We start from the raw sequence: 21327 nt of genomic DNA on the forward strand, positions 1-21327 counted from the left end.
AGCACATTTTGGAGACGTGTGCTGTTCAAAGGTCGAGGTCAAATCTGTGAATATCAACTACAAACTGGGATTAAAGCCCCGACAGAGAGGAGTCATCGCCTCTGAAGTGAGCTTTGTGTTCATCTCCACGTCTGAGCAGCGCAGCTCTCTATTGGCTGAGCTTTAGCTGATTAAATCTGACCTGTGCTAATTTGATAAGCACATAATAGGATTAATTAGCTGATCCTGAGTCAAATGGTCTCAATTAGCTGTAGGGCCTTTACGGGCAGCGAAGAAACAGATAGAGTTGAGATAATGAAACCGTCACAGATTAGTCCGCGACAACCAACCAACACACACACACACACACTTCAAGAAGAAAAAAATCACTTTACATTCGAGGAAGATTCCTCCGTCAACCCCCCGAACTCCGTCTCATTTGCTGCGTTTTATTAATGCCATGTTTTGTTGGTCTATTTGCACAAACGTTAGTGGCATTGTTTGTTTTGTTTTTTCCTGAGGGACCAATGGATGAACTGGGAGTCCTTGACATCTCTTTCCAGAGGAGTGAACGCCACCCCAAATCAAATAAGACACTCTTTATCTGAAAATGAATGAAGTCGCTCCATGATTCTTGGTGGGAAATCTTGCCGGTTGGATATGCTTAATTTGCTTCACCACATCTTTGTAAATATGTGTAATTATTAAAAATGATACTGGTTTTCCCGTGAAGAGTCCCTTTTTTTTGCACACGACGGCAGAAACATTCTTGCAGATGCTAGTTTTGTGTGTGTGTGTGTGTGTGTCCAGTATATCTATTCTTATCTAATTTTCCGACAATAAATATCTTAGGCTATGTGTAATCAATCAAAAAACACACACACACCAGCACTTGAAAAATGCAAGTAACCAGCATTCACCACCTCACACCATGTTCTGTGGTTATTTGAGACAGAGAAAATAACATTGAACACTTGAGCTAACGTTAGCTCAGCATGTTTCTCTGATAACTTCAAGTCCAGACATGCAGTTAAAGTTAGTAGAGTAAAAACCACAGGGATCTTTAAAGTGTTTTGTCATACGTTGCTTCAAACTGGACAGAAAGTCAATTAGGACAGCTTCTGGCATCTGTTTTAAGGGATACGATGCAATTACAAGAAACCAAGCTAAACGTAAGTACATACAGAAATGAAAAATCAAATATAGGTCCAGTCGTTTATAGACATTTTAATACAGAGATGTTCAATATTATACCTTTAAGCAGTTTAAAAAAATGTTTCTGTGCTTGAGAAGATCATATGAATGAATATTCCCAGCGGGAGTAAAAGCCGGGCTGCGTCTCTGAAGCTCTCTGTTAACACACATTTCTTTAATTCATCTGTTAAACATTACAAGAGACACACATCTATAACATTACATTCAATTCATTTCAACAGAAGTTTGTCAAAGGATAGCCCTTTTCTTTAGCAGCTTTGTGCCTAGTTTCATTTCGTTGTTTGTGAGCAGAGCAGTCCAAGTGCCCTGGTGTCAGAGTGTCTTCAGTTGTGAAACTTCTTCCAGTGTTCATGTCTTCTGTCCAAAGAGCTTCTGTCACTTTGAGTCAGGACCCAGAGTGGAGGAGAGCTCCGTCAGTGTACCATCTGTGTTTCCTGTCCTCTCACCAGCTCATGTCCACGTTGACCTCAGACAGACAGCGGGCCAGGTGGCCGTCACGCTCCATCTGTGTGGCGCTGAGAGAGGAAGAAGCAGATCTGTTGGTGCTCACTTTACCATCGGCTAAAAACAAACTAAAGACTCCAAGTGATCACATCCAGCGTGAACCCGCTGTACTGACTGTGTGAGTGTACAGGTGAGGCTGTGACACACACACATTTAAAGCTTCAGTTATACTATTCAAAAGCTTTGAATGTGGTACCATCATAACCCTATACATAAACGGAAAAGGTTTTGAATGGCTTAACACAAACAAATATATATTGAAGCTGTCAGTGTTAACGCTCATATTTCATCTGGAAACCTAAATGCATTAAGGAAGTGTGGGAGATGATGGACAGATACCGCAATATGAACATCACCATACAATCAAATACCCTTTGCAGCGCATATTATACATTATAAAATATATATTATGTATTGGCATTGCAATCCCAGGGACTGACAGCACCTTTGCCACAACTTATAATAAAGAATACAACACTTAGATGTATTTGACTAGTTTGTCATGCAACACCACTCATGTATTTGTAACTAAACAAATATAGAGTTTAATCAAATTGAATAAATGTGTTTTAAATGCAGTGGCGAACCGTCAGGGCCTTCAAGGTATTCAGAGAATACCCTGGAACACTCAGATAAAACAAACAAAAAATCGATTTAATTATATAAATAAAATGTACATAAAATGAATAAATGAGAATCGTATCCGTGTTGTTGATCTGTAATATTACAGTGTTACGTTGATTTGTTTGTCCTTCTCGGACCATGCACTACGCGTTTGAGTGGTTTTGTGATAGAAAAGAAAGCAACCAATCAGATCTTGTTCTGGGTCTCTGGGCAGAATATCCTTCAACAAGGTATTCTACATCCTTGATAAAATGCCCTGGCCGTTGCACTGAATGAGAGCGTACGTTTGGACTGACAGTTTGATCAACCAATCATATTGATTTGTAGCCAATGGGCGTATTCTTTCAGAGTTCCCCTCGGTTCCAGGGTCCTCTAGAACAGTGCTTCTCAAACTTTTTCAGTAATGTACCCCCTTTAAAACATTTTCTCAGCCAAGTACCCCCTGACCGACCCCGAACATCTTTGATCGAAAAAGCCTATACAAATAATTCCAATATACTGCTGTTCCCTCAGTGTGTGATTTATTAACTACTTCATGAATGCATTACTACAAACTAAGGATATTTTCATTTTATGCATGAAAAAAACAACATAACGAAAAAAAAAATGTTCAAGGAGTTTTTCAACTGAAGTAATATATGTTTAACAAACCAATTAACAAAATAATATATTATGCAAAACTATAAAATACAATACACACATTTGACATGTTTATATGAGGACCCCCTTGGTGGTTCTAGGAATATTTTATATAAAATTGTGTTTTCTATCTACTTATTGTACTAAGATTATTTTTGTAATCATGCATGGTATTTTTTTAATTAACTTTTTTATTTTTTAGCTTTTTTTTTTAAATCTCACGTACCCCCTGCAGTACCCCAACGTACCCCTAGGGGTCCGTGTGCCCCCATTTGAGAATCACTGCTCTAGAAGGCCCGCTAGTTAACTGGCTCGAGACAGAGGATCTCGATGAATGCGACGAAGCAATTCAAGCCGTTTTATTGTTTTTAACGTTGAAATGACAAGTGCAACAGGTGAAGATGAAGTTGTTGCGGAATTGTTGTGAGTACCATTTTCTAGACGACAATTCAGTGAAAAGACGGACATTATAATACCGCGGGGGGGGGGGGGGGGGGGCGGCGGGGTGTGTGTGTCTACAGAAGCTCCAGTTGTGATAGACACGGTTCGCCACTGTTCAAATGTCAAGGTAACATGCTCTCAGTGACGATGTGAGCATGTAGGTATGACCACCTTCCGTTAGCATGTTAGCACGCTAACATTAGCTGATTAGCAAAGCACAGCTGAGGCTGATGGCTGTATTTATTTTAAAACCAAAATATTGGACCTACTGAAATGTTGACCTTAGTGTAATACAGCTGAACACTGAGCTGGGGGGAAATAAGGAGAGAAATAGAGAGACGGAGGTGATGGAGGAGAAGGAATCCTGATGTTACTCCTGGTTAAGGAACAACAAGCGATAACTGTGTAGCATCACTCACCCCACAGTGAACTCCAGCAGGCACATGGGACAGCTGTGCAGCCCCCCCCCTCCTGCTGCAGCTCCAACAGTCCTCTGCACCCCCTCCTCTTTATGCTCCTCCACCCTCTGCAGAGAACCCTTCCTCCTGGCCCCCCCCTGATCTCTGTTGAGCGCTCCAGTCTCTCCTTCTTTCCTCCACCTGTCTCCCCCATCACCTGAGGGTGTGGTGGGTGATGGCGGCTCCTCCCAGCTGTGGAGGGGGGGCCTTGTTGTTTGGGTGGGGGGTTCACTGGGCCTGCAGTGAGAGGACAGCACTGAGGGCTGCTGCTGCCTGAGAGGGGATGGGGGGGACGGTCTAGGGAGAGGGGGCACCTCTCCACTGAGGTCACACCACCGCTGCTCCGCCACCCGTCCAGCTGCAGGTCTCTGAAAGAAAAAGTCTTGTTCAAACTGAAAAACTGGAAACTCTTTAAAGACTTAGGACGGATGATTATGTGTTCTATCTGAAACATCAAGTAATAAAGGCCGCTGTGTTCAGGAGGGTCTCATCCTTTCGGTATGACCAGAGAGTGGAAACTCACTGTACTGCTTCTACACCGTCAACCTTCAATCCATCATCAGAGGTTTGATAAAGGTTAGCACTTTAAATATAAAAGCTTACTTCCTGAACATAATGACATCACTATGTAACATTTGTGCTTCTATTGGCTTGCGCTCCAACACATTGTACCTGATAGAGATGTCCCGCCCCTTAGCCTAAGCTGTAGACCAATCACTACAGAGCCGTCCAGCTAACCAATCAGAGCAGACTGGGCTCTGGTTTCAGACAGAGAGTGAAAAGAGGTGCTGCAGCACAGGCAGTATGAGAAGAATAAAGAGCTTTTGAACATTAAAGCATGGAGACACTACATACTGATATACACCTGAACATCAGCAGGAGAGGACTCTTTAAAGTAGAGACACTACATACTGATATATACACCTGAACATCAGCAGGAGAGGACTCTTTAAAGTAGAGACACTACATACTGATATACACCTGAACATCAGCAGGAGAGGACTCTTTAAAGTAGAGACACTACATACTGATATACACCTGAACATCAGCAGGAGAGGACTCTTTAAAGTAGAGACACTACATACTGATATACACCTGAACATCAGCAGGAGAGGACTCTTTAAAGTAGAGACACTACATACTGATATACACCTGAACATCAGCAGGAGAGGACTCTTTAAAGTAGAGACACTACATACTGATACACCTGAACATCAGCAGGAGAGGACTCTTTAAAGTAGAGACACTACATACTGATATACACCTGAACATCAGCAGGAGAGGACTCTTTAAAGTAGAGACACTACATACTGATATACACCTGAACATCAGCAGGAGAGGACTCTTTAAAGTAGAGACACTACATACTGATATACACCTGAACATCAGCAGGAGAGGACTCTTTAAAGTAGAGACACTACATACTGATATACACCTGAACATCAGCAGGAGAGGACTCTTTAAAGTAGAGACACTAAATACTGATATACACCTGAACATCAGCAGGAGAGGACTCTTTAAAGTAGAGACACTACATACTGATATACACCTGAACATCAGCAGGAGAGGACTCTTTAAAGTAGAGACACTACATACTGATATACACCTGAACATCAGCAGGAGAGGACTCTTTAAAGTAGAGACACTACATACTGATATACACCTGAACATCAGCAGGAGAGGACTCTTTAAAGTAGAGACAGTACATACTGATATACACCTGAACATCAGCTGGAGAGGACTCTTTAAAGTAGAGACACTACATACTGATATACACCTGAACATCAGCAGGAGAGGACTCTTTAAAGTAGAGACAGTACATACTGATATACACCTGATAATGAGCAGAATATGGCCCCTTTAATTATGATGTGCCTCTAACTATGGACATGATACATTCGGTTTCACTGTGATGCTGTCACTTTAACCTTACATTTACAGCGGTCGCTCTCCATGTTTTCAGAGTTACTGACTATGTTTATAAAAATGAATATTGAAGATATGTTTTGGAGTTTTTTAAGCAGCTTGAATCATATTCATTTGGATTTAACATGTATCTTTATTTATTTATTAAAGAGGTACATTGTATTGGATAATATTATTTCTCTTGTTTTAAAAAAAAATGTATTCTTTTAATTCAACTGTTCAAGTTTTATTTGAATAAATACATGATGTTTCCAAAGTTGATGAGTTATGGTGATACATAATCGTGATTTCAATATTGACCGAAATAATATTTTAATTAATTTTATGTTTTTCATATTTTTTAAAAGATCTGAGAGAGCGCTCTCTGTGTGTCTGTGGGAGATGATCCTGATCACCTGGAGCATGACGACACACACCACTGCAGCGTATGCAAGCACACAGCAGGAACATTGGAGAACATTTGGAACATGGCGTGTTCTCTGTAATGTGAGTGTTGTATGAGTTTCATCATGTGGGGTGAGGAACCGTACCGCTGCAGACGGAGGAGGAAGAGGAGGAAGGTCCCAGAGCTGGTCCTCCTGCAGAGCGCTCCTCAGAGCCATCGCCCACAGCCGCTCTGCTGCAGGCAGCTGCTGGAGGCTCCACCACCCCCCAGTAGGAGCCTCCACCCTTCAGCAGCAGGGGTACAAAAGGAATCTATTACAATACGTAGTTACACAGAAAACTAATGTATTCAGTAACCTAAGTATCACAATATACAAGTAATGTAACCTGTTACTTTCAGTTACCTCAATTTCAAATGCAATGCAAATAAATACAAGAGAAGAAAATGATCGTTTTAGGTTTTTGTAATCATATATAAGACAACAGGACAATGTGACCTTGGAAAAGAAGAAACGAAGATATTTAGAATCAGAAATTATCTTATTAATAGGAAAACCTGCCTTTCATGAAGCATATTCAGGCAGTAGTCTATTCACCAACACTGAAACACATGAGCACATACTGCAGATTCAGGCAGTAGGCGTATAGATTCACACTTACTCCCAGTTTCCACCGGGTCCGTCTGCGCCACGCTGCGCCGTGTTACGGCTGCGCCGCGGCGGTCGTAAGGGTCGCGGCCACTCTAGTCAATGGGTGCTATTCCACCACACGCGCCGCGTTATGGCTCAGACGCGTCCCAGAAGCGGCTCGGCGCAGCGCTTCTCTAAAATTAGGATGAATCCTATTTTTGCCGCGGCGTAGCCGTAACATAAGGTAGGGCAGGCAGCCCCCCCTCGCAGGAAGTGGAAAGGTGAGCATCCGGGCCAGGCCCATCCCCCACATATACTAATTTAGCAGACCCCCCTCCTTCATCACAACACCTCCACTACGATACGCACAATGGATGACGAGGTTTTCATCATGGAAGTGGAAAAACACACTATTTTATATGATGTAACCAATGCTTACTACAAGGACAACATCAGAAAGGCCTGGTTTTTAGTCGCTGCAGTTTGTGGAGTGGAAGGTAACAACTACATATTAATGTTTTAAAGTGAATTAATACTTGTAGGTACAGTACAGAGCCATTCAATAAACACAATTTAAACAGACACAAAAATAAAACATTTAACTACGTAGCCTACTTACTTTCTTGTAGAAGTACAAATGTCCAGAATGCCTGAATCAATAACAAAACTGCGAGCCTGCACGCACTACGTTACGCTTCTGAAACGCGTCCGGTGGGTTATGGCGCGAGAGGAGGTCGGACCAAAACCGTGGCGCAGCCGTGATGCGGCGCAGACGGACCCAGTGGAAACTGGGGGTTAAAGTCTTAGCCTACAGATTTTTTTAAATGTAACATTAATCTGATGATGTATTTGTTATGTAACTGTAAGGGAATACAGTTACCTTTTTTGTATCCTGATTACGTTATCCTGTTACATGTAATCACCATATACTGTAATATATCATATTACACACAGTACTCCTCTCCTCTTATCTTACAGACCCTGAGAATCAGAATCAATCTCACACCACATGTTGTGTGTATCACAGGAGTTTTAATCTGATTTACTAAATACATGTTAACTAGGTATAATAAGATATGAATGAACAACAAAAATAAAATACGTTACATTTATTTGTTATTGGCTATGGTAGGTCATTGGTTATGTTCACATACTTATTTGAATATTAAAATGTAAACCGATCTTTTTCATATGGGTGTTTTAGAGTTGTATCCCCTAGATCTAGTCTCTAGTAATTCTGCTCAAAGTGCACCAGATTGCAGCATTTTACTTTAAAATGTTAATTTTAAAGTAAACGGAACAAAGTGTACCCCCGGACCCCCCTAGAGGATGTGACGTCCACCCCCCAATTAAAACATGTTCATACAATACTGAATACATTTGAAACCTTCTTTATATATAATAGGGCTGCACGATATTGGAAAAAACTGACATTGCGATATTTTCTTCCCCAGCGATATATATTGCGATATGAAAAAATACAGGAATTGAAGAAAAGGCAGTTTTTTTTGTCCGCAAACCATCCTTTCTTGAACTTTAATGCTATACAAATGGTATTTTTTTAAACTATATTTAACCGGATGAAGGATTTTAGTCACGGACGTCTGGATCTTAAGTTATCAGAGCAACAAGCTGAGCTAGCTCGGTTAGCAGCGCCGAACTGCCCTGGAGAAACACATGAAACTACTTTATTCAGTGTTTGCTTTGGAGATTTGATTGTGATTGGTGGTTTGCTGTACATGCAGAGCCTGCATGTCACTCACTCAAGTAACCCTGACATGAGTTTTCCTTTTGTAGCAAGCAGCAAAAGAATTGTAACATGACGTGTTTGAGTTAATTTGCCTACTTAATATCGCACGTCCTAAAAGAATAAATATATATATATATATATATATATATATATATAAAGAGGTGCTGCAGCACAGGCAGTATGAGAAAAATAAAGAGCTTTTTGAACATTAAAGCATGGAGACATGTCACAGTAGAGACATGTTTTTTTTAAATCGCACTTCCTGCATTGTGAATATCGCGCATGCGCATATCGCCATTATCGTCACGACACGATATATCGTGCAGCCCTAGTATATAATCAACGTTTCAGTTGTTGTAGTGTATTGGTCTTTTGTAGAGATTTTTCATGTATTCTTTATATATCCTATTGTGTATTGCTTGGAGGGGGGGGGGGCACCAAATCATAATCTCGCCTAGGGCACCAAAATATCTAGGGCCGGCCCTGTACACAGGACATCTGTTCACTGTCTGTCCTGGGAGAGGGATGCTGGCTGCTCTCCTCGAGGTTTTTAAAATGTTTCCCTGTTAATTGTGGGTTACTTTGAGAGTTCTACCTTTTACACTGTGAGGGTCTTAGGTCAGAGTGTGTTGTATAAAGTACAGATTGTAAATACCCCTGCGGCCAATTCGATCGTTTTAAAATTGGGTCTATAAATACAAATGTAATGGGTTGATGAATCTGTGTTTTCTCCTTTAGAGCAGATTCTGGGCTCCACATCTGACCTCTCAGTTATTTCAAATCTATATGTGCATTCCTGTTTAGTTGTTTGCATTTGGGACAAAATTATCCTAAAAGGAATTCCTTCCACCTTGGATCAAGCCTTAAACGAATGTAGGACTTTTAGTTGCACCTTTGCAATATGATAACTAAATAAAACTGCACCTTCTTTGATACGCTTTATGTTCCTTTATTGTTGGCAAAGTCTCATAGAAGAAAATCATTTCTATGACTAGAGCTATTATTGTAATTAATAAATACTATTTCCAGCACAATCTAAGTAACTAATTACGTAGTCATTGTATTATTGCAGGGGTGTCAAACTCAAATACACAGTGGGCCAAAATTAAGAAAGGGTACTAGTCGAGGGCCGGACTGGTTCAATGTTTATTGCAAACCTTATTGAAATGAACTTATTGCACATATTAAACCTGGAACTAACAAAGCTTAAATGATTGCCTATAAAAACAACATTAAATAATCAGGTGCATTCATTTCTTATGGCTCTATCTGCAGCTTTTCCAGAGTCATTTCTTATGATTACATTTTCCCACAGGTCAACAACAGCTTCAAAAAAACTATTTCCCTCAAAGAAGAAACCGAACATGCCCTGTTGACGTGAGAGAAAAAGTGCAGAGGCAAACATGTAAACTCAGTGTGCTGCTCTGTGATGCTAGTTCCGATACTTGGCATCTCATCTTGGGTTCATCAATGTTTGGGCTCAGGCTATGAGCTGAGGAAACCCTCAGGATTGAGTGAAGGTGTGCGTGCAATATACTGGCGGGCCAGATCTAATAGTAATTAGAAATTATCCTGCGGGCCGAAATTAAATCCACCACGGGCTTGATTTGGCCCCCGGGCCTTGGGTTTGACACATGTGTATTATTGCCTCCTGGGGGGCTGATTTCAGAACACTTTTGATAAGTGTCCTCCCACCTTTTCCAATCTTTCCTATAACCATAAATATGGTCTCAGCTTTCCTTGACCTTTTGAGAGGGGAAATAAAGAGTATTTTTAAAACCAAAGTTTGTTGTTGTTGTTATTGTTGTTGTTGTTTGACGACCAACATGCCACATTATTCAGGCTTGTATGTAGAAGGTCTTCAGTTAGGTCCTGTATGCAGTGGTCTAAACGTAATCAAGTACATTTACTCAAGTACTGAAGTACACATTTGAGATACTTGTACTTTACTTGAGTATTTACATTTTATGCTCCTTTGTACTTCTACTCTACACTACAATTCAGAGGTAAATGGTGTACTTTTACTCCACTACATGTATGTAATACCTTTAGTTACTTAGATTTGGATTAATGATGTGAAATATAAACAAGTGTTAAATCAGACTTTAGTTCCACCTGGAGTAAATTCACGAGCTACCCTGCAGTATACAAAGTCATTCAAACTAGCTGCACCTTTACCAGCTTTGAGAACACTTTCATGATCAATCATTATAAAACATATCATATATATTATTCTGAAATGGACCAATCTGCACAATGTGTACTTTTACTTTTGGTACTTTAAATATATTTGATGCTTGTACTTTTCTACATTTAGTTGACATTTTGATTGCAGGACTTTAATTGACCAGTGTATGAGTAACAGATTATTCCTACACTGATACTTTTACTCAAGTACAAGATCTGAGTACTTCTTTCACCTCTGTCTGTTGTCATGTTCTTCCGCTAATAACCAATACAAAATAACACTGTTATGTTTCAATGGAGGTTCGTTCTATAGTTTGGCGTTTCACTTTCCAATCAGACAAATACGTTATTTAAGTCCCTAGACAAAACTGTGGGACATGTATGAAAACAATATATATTCTAAACTTCTGCACTTTTTTAATGTGATGAACATGATGCTAAACACCCACCTTTCAGTCGGCGCAGTGCTGTCTCTGGGGAAGGCAGGACTCCTCCGCGCGGTCCCACCGGAACTTATTTCCGGCTGTAGCTCTTTGACTGACACTTTATTCCGTTTAAGTTTAGATTTGGAATATTTTTCAGCCATTTCTTTGAGTTATTTTTAACAACATGTTCGAACATTCCGCGCAAGTGTGAGGAACCCGGATGCAGATGGAACTTCCTTTTCTTCTCTTCGTCGAGCAGCTTGGATTTGAACACCGCTTCCTGCGAGAAGGGCTCAGCTGCTGCTGCAGCCTGCAGCCGCAGCAAGACGGTGGAAGTTGTAGGAAGTTGTACTTCCAAATATGGTCAGAAGAGAGCGCGCCCAAAACGTGAGTCGCTGACGCAAGGATATTTAAAGAGACATGCAGGTTTACAGAGAACAGACAATATGGCGCACCGAGTACAAGTAATTAAGGTCTTGTGGTTTTAGATATATTTACATACTATTTAGGTTCTCGGCTGTTTGTCGATTTGGCTGTTTAGCGCAGTGTAATTGTGTTTATTTTTGCTAATTTGTATTTTAAATATGCAATGTAAAGGAATGGAATACACACATATATATATATATATATATATATATATATATATATATATATATATATATATATATATATATATTAGGGCCGGGACTTTAACGCGTTAATTAAGATGAATTAATTACACAAAAATTAACGCGTTAAAAAAATTAACGCATTTTAATCGCACTTATTTTTGCACCGCGGAACGTTTCTCACTGGATGAGTTTCAGGCGTACCGATTATACTGGAGCACCAACTAACGTTCATGACTTCAGACAACAACAAACCACAGTGAACAACAGTGGGAAATGTTGTTTTGAAAAACGGACGGATGGAAGCGTCGATAAGAGCACGGTTATGTGCAAATTATGCAAAAAGGAATTCGCATATCACCGCAGCACATCAAGCCTCAAGTATCACCTCAATGCAAAAACATATAGCAGCTAGCGTGGAAGCTAGCGTGGACGTTAGCCTCTTTTATCGCGTTCACACCAAAAAGAGCCGGTACTAAAATTAGTTCATGAGAACCTTTTTACCCCCACGAAAGTCCCTGCTAGAGAGCAGAGAGCTGCTAGAGAGTAGGGAATTTCGTGCGGCTCTCTTGTGAGAAAAGAGCTATATTTCTGATTGGCTGGGAGGATTGCAAACCACGCCCCGTAAAACTCCCAAAAAGTTTTGTGAAGCCGCCATTTTATTATCCTCGCATTAGCATTATTAGCATTAGCCCAGCGCAGAAACGCAGAGAGACTAACTTATGGCAACACAAAATAAAACATGGGAGCGGTGGAGATGAGGAGGTGTCGGCGTTCTGGCGATTTACTCGGAAGGCTGCTGGGACTCCCAGCAGCTTCTACTGAAGCCAGTCCCCAACTCCGGGGACTTCCGGCCGGGGACTTTGGGCGGCAGTATACGCCGTGAAGTGGTTTGCGGCCTGCCAGTAAACCCAAAGCAGAAGAAGAAGAAGTGACGTCAGCGGCTTCATTTGCCTAATCCACCCCCAGGTTCAAAGAGTTCTCATGAACTAAATTCTCATGAACCTTTGTGGGAAAAGTACTGCGGTGTGAATGTGCCTAATGGTATACTAAAATCCATGTGAAAAAAAATTGCTTCTCACTGTTCTTAGGTCAAATATGTATATGCGATTAAAAATGCGATTAATTTCGATTAATTAATTACAAAGCCTCTAATTAATTAGATTAATTTTTGTAATCGAGTCCCGGCCCTAATATATATATATATATATGTGTATGCTAACTGAGCATGTTCAGTTAGCATAAATACGGTGGCCCTGAAGTGCAAGTAAAAACAACATTTCAGAAAACACTACAGCATTTCAGAAAACACAACGACATTTCAGAAAACACCACAGCAGGGGTGGGGAACCTTTTTCCTCTCAAGGGCCATTTCAATTTTTTCAACATCCTCCGATTGACCTCTGCTTAAAAATACTAAAATCACAGCCCATTCATTTCGCCTTTCTTTCATGCTGTGCAAAGAAAAAGCAACCTCTTAATCCAGATATCTCACCATGACTCGCGCATGCATGCACGTGCACGGTTGTGGCATGACCACCAAAACAGAAAGATATGGACACAAGATGTGAGCACATGTATTTAGTTTCATATCCATGTGAACATGATTTAAGTGTGTGTTGCGGGGGGGGGGGGGACCTAACCTCCTCTAGGGGGGACCTGGGGGCATGCTCCCCCAGGAAGATTTTTTTTTTTAAATGTTGAAGTTAAAAGCATCAATCTGCTGCACTTTGAGAGCAACATTAAGAGATCTATGGATACATCTCTCAACACCCATATGAAACAGAACTGTAATCATATTTATTTTTCTTTCTGGATATTTTACAAATCACTCCCCTTTCAAACTGTATTCTTGTTTATTAATAACAACTTTTTTTTACTGTCATATAGTATTTTATACCTGTTTACTTTAGTCTCTTATTTTTGTATAACTATAATAATCATATAAAGATGTGCCTTTACCTCACTGGTTGTAGAAAAGCTTCTTATATTCGTTAGCATAGCTAGCTAACCAGATGCTAATAACAACAAAGCTATTGACTGTATGACAGATGAACAGATCGCCACTGGGCTTTCAACTAAAGACACAGCCACGCAAAAACTGCGGCATGTGTACGGCTCCTTATGGGTACTGCATTTGTGAAGTCCCGGCCAGGAGCGGCGTTCTGGTGCTCTCCGTCAGCACTACACCCCTGTCAGACGAGACATATACCACGTGATGACAGTTAGGCTCGTGTTGTGTTCAAGGACCCTGACCTTGGCCAGGAAAAACAGGCACTCGCTTGTTTAATTATTTTGCGGTCTAGATTTATTTTTAGCTTGTATTACCTCGAGGGCCGTATCAAATTGTCTCGCGGCCCATATACGGCACGGGGGCCGGAGGTTTCCCACCCCTGCACAGTGCAGGCTGCACTACAGCATTTCACAAAACACTACAGCATTTCACAAAACACTTCAACATTTCAGAAAACACTTCAGCATTTCACAAAACACTACAGCATTTCAGAAAACACCACAGTATTTCACAAAACACTTCAACATTTCAACTTTTACGGAAAGGGTATAGAGCAACACACTCTCACTCCCTAAGCGTCCAGGAGCGACGTTTGGTCAGTGTCCGTGGCGTCCAGTTGTGACGCTCCTAGGCTCCTTCAGCGTCATAAAGGGACGAAAATAGCTTTCAACTGATTGCAATGTATTCCCATCTGCGGCGGGATTTGACGCTCATGGAAGCACGGCATTCGTTTGTGTCGGCTGCCCTTGAAGGCAATGTGAGCGTCCATTCCCATTGGATAACGGAGAATTGTACACCCGGAAGTAAGTATTCCTCTTACTGTCGATTGATTTTACAGTGATATCTGCACTACTCATCGACTAAAAAACACCAGATTATCCTTGTTAATTACACAACATTGATTGGTTTAAATTGTGTGCAATGCTTTTGTATTTTTCCCTTTCGATTCGGAGAAACAAATATTTTTTCTGCGTAAAGGATGGCACAAGACAATACACTACCCAGAATCCCCAGCTATCGTTTGGACGCATGTGCTCTGTTTGACAAACCCCGTTTTTTTCACCATTCATTCCAATGGCTGGCGTCTATGTCACGTGATCTTCAAATTTCTCCCTGCAGAAAAAGAAAACATGGCCGAACCTCGTTTTATTCTCGGTGTAAAATGCCTATTTTAAAGTTAGTTTGGCCATTAAAATGCGTTTTGATGTCATTTGATGCGAGAAATATGAGTTGTTATTTCAGATTATGTGTGCAGTGGATGTACATGATCTTTAGTTTGCTAGTTATTATGAAGATTACTTCAGGAAATTGCGACGTTTTCATTGTTACCAAGGTGGTTGCTAGGGACGCTGCTATCGATATTATTTCTGTTATGTTGTGTAACTGTTTAATGGTGTTATCTTTATTGCTACCCCCTTCCCCGTCAATGTATAGTGTTGGTCCACAGCGCAAACATATTAGTTTAACAAAATCCGCATCTAAAGATAGCCTACGTTATTTTCCCCTGTGCAATTCCAGTCTCACATCTCACAGCACATCGCCATTAACAAATACCGGAAACAGACCGAAAACATTTAAAAAAAAAAAAAATACTTTATTCCGAGTGTGCTTGCTTTTCTCTTTGAAAGTCATCACATAACGGCATTGTAATACACGGTTCGGCTGCATTAAATATTACATATCTGCCGTAGTTCTGTATTTATAGAGCCCTGATGAGAAGACTTCTAGACAAACATGAGGAACTGAAAACGTGACGTGGATCATAAATATATCAGCCATTAAACAACATCTTACATTTCTTTTCACACAATACGTCTCCTTGCAGTATCAACACTAATTCGGCTGACTTTTATATTTGATCCAATTGGTAGATAGGCTGTATTTACACCATAAAGGTGCACAGCTGATATAAAGGGACACCTAGTGGTTAAAGCATGTTATTGAATTTCATTATTTTTATTATTAGATATTAATAGGATCCCTATAAAGTATATTCATTACTCGTTATTCTCTACTAATAGTTAATTAAAGACTGTATATAATGACTATTTTGCACATCTCTTTCAAGATTTCAAGATTGTCTAAGGTTTATTGACATATCATATAGGCCTACACAACTATGGTGTAGTTCTGCATTGAATGAAAAACTTGGGTCGCAGGTTCCTCAATAGGGCATTACAAGACATAGATCAATATTTGTGCATACCTCCAGCAATGTTAACTATGTTGAAGCACTTATTTTAACTGATATTATACATAATGTATTATACTCTTATAAGAAGTATGTAGATATTTCATCTCCGGCCTTGTCAGGTATTGAACAATCAATAAATAAAGAACACAGAATTGTTAAATATAAAACACAGAATTTGTGTGATTATACTAAATGATTTACAAATAAACACCACTGCATATTTACAACTGTTACACATGCTGATGTAACGCAAATGTTCCAACTTGGGATCAATAAAGTATATCTTATCTTAAGCTGATCGATGGCTACTGCCATATTTGCAAAATTTGCCTCTGAACCTTGACAAGTGCATGTTTCAGGCTTATCAATTAATGTAATGTAATGTAATGTTATCAATTAACAACAGGGGTCACACACATAAGACCAGCAGTTAAATAAAGCTCTTCTGACCTTAGCTGGCATGTGTGTATATATATTAATGCTGCCCATTATGGGCACAAGCAATTTTCACCCATTTATTAATTATATGTTTTAAATTTGAGTGTTTCCTATCCCCTAAACCTCCAGGGATGTACACAGTTTAATACTGGCAACTTCTTATTATGGGAAATACGAAAACGTCTTTTAAAACTACAACTCCCAGTAGAGACGTGCCATAGATAGAGAACAAGTTGCGAAACAGAATAGCCAGCATGTGTAGTTCTGGGGACGGGGTGGGGGAGGGGGGGGACGGGGTGGACCCGTTCAAATCCAGTTTTGGACAGTCTGCCGTGGTTCCATCCCATTTCAAGTGCTGTTCGAGAATCGGCGTAACCCTTGGAGCACACTCTCCAATCACAGAGCTTGAGGACTATCACGGGGTTTGTCAAACAGAGCACATGGTGTAGTCCAAACGATAGCTGGGGATTCTGGGTAGTGTAGTGTCTTCTGCCATCCTTTACTCAGAAAAAATATTTGTTTCTCCGAATCGAAGGGGAAAAATACAAAAGCATTGCACACAATTTAAACCAATCAATGTTGTGTAATTAACAAGGATAATCTGGTGTTTTTTAGTCGATTTATTTATTATTATTTATAATCCACGTCACGTTTTCATTTCCTCATGTTTGTCTAGAAGTCTTCTCATCAGGGCTCTATAAATACAGAACTACGGCAGATATGTAATATTTAATGCAGCCGAACCGTGTATTACAATGCCGTTATGTGATGACTTTCAAAGAGAAAAGCAAGCACACTCGGAATAAAGTATTTTTTTTATTTTTTTTAAATGTTTTCGGTCTGTTTCCGGTATTTGTTAATGACGATGTGCTGTGAGATGTGAGACTGGAATTGCACAGGGGGAAATAACGTAGGCTATCTTTAGATGCGGATTTTGTTAAACTAATACGTTTGCGCTGTGGACCAACACTATACATTGACGGGGGTAGCAATAAAGATAACACCATTAAACAGTTACACAACATAACAGAAATAATATCGATAGCAGCGTCCCTAGCAACCACCTTGGTAACAATGAAAACGTCGCGATTTCCTGAAGTACTCTTCGTAATAACTAGCAAACTAAAGATCATTTACATCCACTGCACACATAATCTGAAATAACAACTCATATTTCTCGCATCAAATTACATCAAAACGCATTTTAATGGCCAAACTAACTTTAAAATAGGCATTTTCCACCGAGAATAAAACGAAGTTCGGCCATGTTTTCTTTTTCTGCAGGGAGAAATTTGAAGATCACGTGACATAGACGCCGCCATTGGAATGAATGGTGAAAAAAAACGGGGTTTGTCAAACAGAGCACATGGTGTAGTCCAAACGATAGCTGGGGATTCTGGGTAGTGTAGTGTCTTCTGCCATCCATTACTCAGAAAAAATATTTGTTTCTCCGAATCAAAGGGGAAAAATACAAAAGCATTGCACACAATTTAAACCAATCAATGTTGTGTAATTAACAAGGATAATCTGGTGTTTTTTAGTCGATGAGTAGTGCAGATATCACTGTAAAATCAATCAACAGTAAGAGGAATACTTACTTCCGGGTGTACAATTCTCCGTTATCCAATGGGAATGGACGCTCACATTGCCTTTAAGGGCAGCCGACACAAACGAATGCCGTGCTTCCATGAGCGTCAAATCCCGCCGCAGATGGGAATACATTGCAATCAGTTGAAAGCTATTTGCGTCCCTTTATGACGCTGAAGGAGCCTAGGAGCGTCACAACTGGACGCCACGGACACTGACCAAACGTCGCTCCTGGACGCTTAGGGAGTGAGAGTGTGTTGTATAGAGAGGTGAAGTCCCACCCTTCTACTTCCGCCCCATGGGACCTTATTTCTGAAAAAGTATGTATTGAAGTCAATGGAGAGAGAACTTATCTTTCGATCCCGTTTTAATTGTGCCATGAATTACACACAGCGACGTGCAGTCAGGGGATGCAGAGCCTCACCTGTCATACTCCAATGTAACGGAAAAACAACTAAAGAAAAACTAAATAGTAATAATAATAAAATGTCTCCACTGATCTGTGTTGTAAATGTGATTTCTGTTTGATTCCAATCGCTTTTTATAGTCAAAATCAGCAAATTGGCCGAGCTCCGCTAAAACTACATGGGAGCGATGAGGAGTGAGGCAAGGACGAGCTCTGACTCTCGTAAGCCCACAGTAACTGGCTGGAGCGCGGGCACTAATGTAGCGCGGTCACTTATTTTGTGAGCGCGCTCAAGCCAGTTACTGTGGGGTGAGGTGAGGCACAGATGAGCTCTGCCTCACCTCAGAATGCGTCACCCCACAGAAACTGGCTGGAAAGCGGGCCCTACGCGCATGCCTGCACCATCTCACCAATGTAATGTTTGTAGATCCCTTTATTACATTTATCCTTGCCATCCATAGTCTCTAAATAACTTATTTCACGTATATATGATATTTAGGCTCGCTGGTCTCATCATACAACGGCAATGAAAAAAGCACCAGGGGAGGCAGCCATAACCTCTGCCGCACTGAAGGGGGCGCACGTGAGCCCACAGGTTCTTGTTGCTACTGTTATTCTACGCAGACGCAAACAACAAGCTAGACTTTTGAAACTAGAGGAAGATAAGGAGGACTTTTACAAACATGTAATGGAGATTGTTGTCCAGAAGGATAGCATGGACTTCATCTTCAAGTCAAGGTAAGACCACAATTGTAATGAACATGGGATCTTACTAAGAAAGAACAATCCAATATTTAGATTTTGGGTATCCTTTTGTTGAACAGTCTGGTTAAAATGAATCGAAGCATCAGACTAAAAAAGCTTTTGAAAATAACCGAACATTTCGATTAAGGTCAAAATATAATATTTGTAAATCTGACTCTGAAAGAGTCAGTGCCTCACCAGCCATGAACCTCACCGCACGTCACTGATTACACATATGATGTTTGTCAATCTTAAAAAATAATTTCCATGTAAAAAAAAGTCAGAGTTTGTCGTAAAACTACGCAACTAGAAAGACTACGATGTCATACTGTAATTGTTTTCCTCCTCTAAATATAAGAGATAGCTAAGATAACTTTAACAATATGCCTGTGTGCTTTGTACCAGGCTGAAATCATACCAGCAATGACAAGAAGTGTTCTCCCTAAAGCCCCTGTCACCCTGTACCGAAATTGACACCAGATGGACACACGAATATGGAATTGTGAATTTCGCACGAAGATGGCCCCGAAGTTGGTCAACAGCCAAGCAACAGCCAAGCAACAGCCAAAGCAAATACGATGCCTACAGAAGGCCACACACACCATACCGAACCACACACGAAAATATGGTCGTAGACGTTACTGATGATTTAGAATGTATCCAGACTCAACGTAAGAGCTTGTGGCTCTTCGGGGGGTGCTAACATTTAAACATACACTTTATTCTTTACTTTCTCCGTCTTTATATGTAGATTAGAAGATATTACTTATCTCCGTCATGTTGTTTCCATAGCAACAACAACTTCCTGTCAACAGCGTAAACTCACCTTCAAAATCAAAGCATCTAAATAAAACAGGAAGTTAACCTAAATTACATTTAAGACATACAACTGCAACGAAAGTAACAAAAACAATGTAATATCCTTTTCAGTTTCACAGAACACAAATTGAGTTATTTAAATAATATGTTTACATGATTTTGTTGTGCAATAAATGCAATCTCGATGTCATCGTGCTATAATACGATGGCTACACGACGGCATTGTGAGGGCTTCACGTAGTCGTGTTGCCTTCCAAAGACAATCGGGCAGCTTCTTGTTTCCTTCGTATTGTCTTCGTGAGACGAAAAATGCCCGATGGCACCGATGATCAGACGAAGATGACACGATTTGACAAGATGCCCTCACGAGTGCCTTATGAGGGGCAAAATGGACACACGAATTCAACACGAAAATGAACCTTCGCAAGGTCCTTCGGCAATTTTTTGGCATGCCAAGATTTTGCCACCGCTCACGAAGTTGCTGCCGGAGCCTGAGAAACTCCACCGGCGGTCATACGATGGCTTAACCTCTTAAGCCTGAGAGACCCCGGTACCGGGGCCCTCCTGCAACATCTTGCAGGAAACAGTGTCTGAGGGCATCTTAACATTTAAGATGCCCTCACGAGTGTTGTTACGAGCCGAATTTGAACATTTCTTTTATCGTGTGTCCATCTGGTGTCAATTTTGGGACAGTGTGACAGGGGCTTAAAGGAATACCCTTTCCGTAAAAGTTGAAATGTTGAAGTGTTTTGTGAAATGCTGTGTTATTTTGTGAAATGCTGTAGTGTTTTGTGAAATGCTGTAGTGTTTTGTGAAATGCTGTAGTGTTTTGTGAAATGTTGAAGTGTTTTCTGAAATGCTGCAGTGTTTTCTGAAATGTTGAAGTGTTTTCTGAAATGCTGCAGTGTTTTCTGAAATGTTGAAGTGTTTTCTGAAATGCTGTGGCGTTTTCTGAAATGCTGTAGCATTTTCTGAAATGTTGTTTTGACTTGCACTTCAAGTTGCAGTACCGCCGTTTGGACACTACGAATTGTGGGAACTGAGTCCGGAGCCCTTCCTGGGGGCTTGGACTGCAGCTGGGTGATCTTAGAAGGTTTCTCATTCCTCTAATTTCCCCTCCTCGAACTCCTCGAATCCTCGGTCCTCCGGTAGTGACCCGGAAATGGATTTCAGCTCGCCATGTTGAAGGACATCTAATTTCTCTAAATGCACATCGAGGACTGATGATCGAGCGTTGAGGAAGCTCTCTGGAGGAGCTATAACCGAGGATACACTGATGGTTCCTCCGCGGGTCCTCCGCGGATGTATTACCGGCAACAGTGATGTTTCAAAGAGTCGTGACGCACGGCCGGACTT

At 40.7% G+C, this 21327-nt stretch overlaps 1 protein-coding gene across 1 annotated transcript; it reads right to left on the reverse strand.

Annotated features, from left to right (window-relative positions):
* Nucleotides 1–1182: 1182 nt before the first annotated feature.
* On the reverse strand, nucleotides 1183–11653 carry LOC117536003 (Fanconi anemia core complex-associated protein 20-like). Its single transcript, XM_034200709.1, has 4 exons — nucleotides 11186–11653; nucleotides 6317–6455; nucleotides 3822–4228; nucleotides 1183–1709 (listed from the first exon to the last, which is right to left on the reverse strand). Exons 1-4 carry the CDS (start codon nucleotides 11320–11322, stop codon nucleotides 1637–1639), a joined length of 756 nt encoding a protein of 251 aa, XP_034056600.1. The 5' UTR covers nucleotides 11323–11653; the 3' UTR covers nucleotides 1183–1636.
* Between the last annotated feature and the right edge of the window lie 9674 nt (nucleotides 11654–21327).

Source organism: Gymnodraco acuticeps, unplaced genomic scaffold, assembly GCF_902827175.1.
Source record: "Gymnodraco acuticeps unplaced genomic scaffold, fGymAcu1.1, whole genome shotgun sequence".
Classification (NCBI taxonomy): domain Eukaryota; kingdom Metazoa; phylum Chordata; class Actinopteri; order Perciformes; family Bathydraconidae; genus Gymnodraco; species Gymnodraco acuticeps.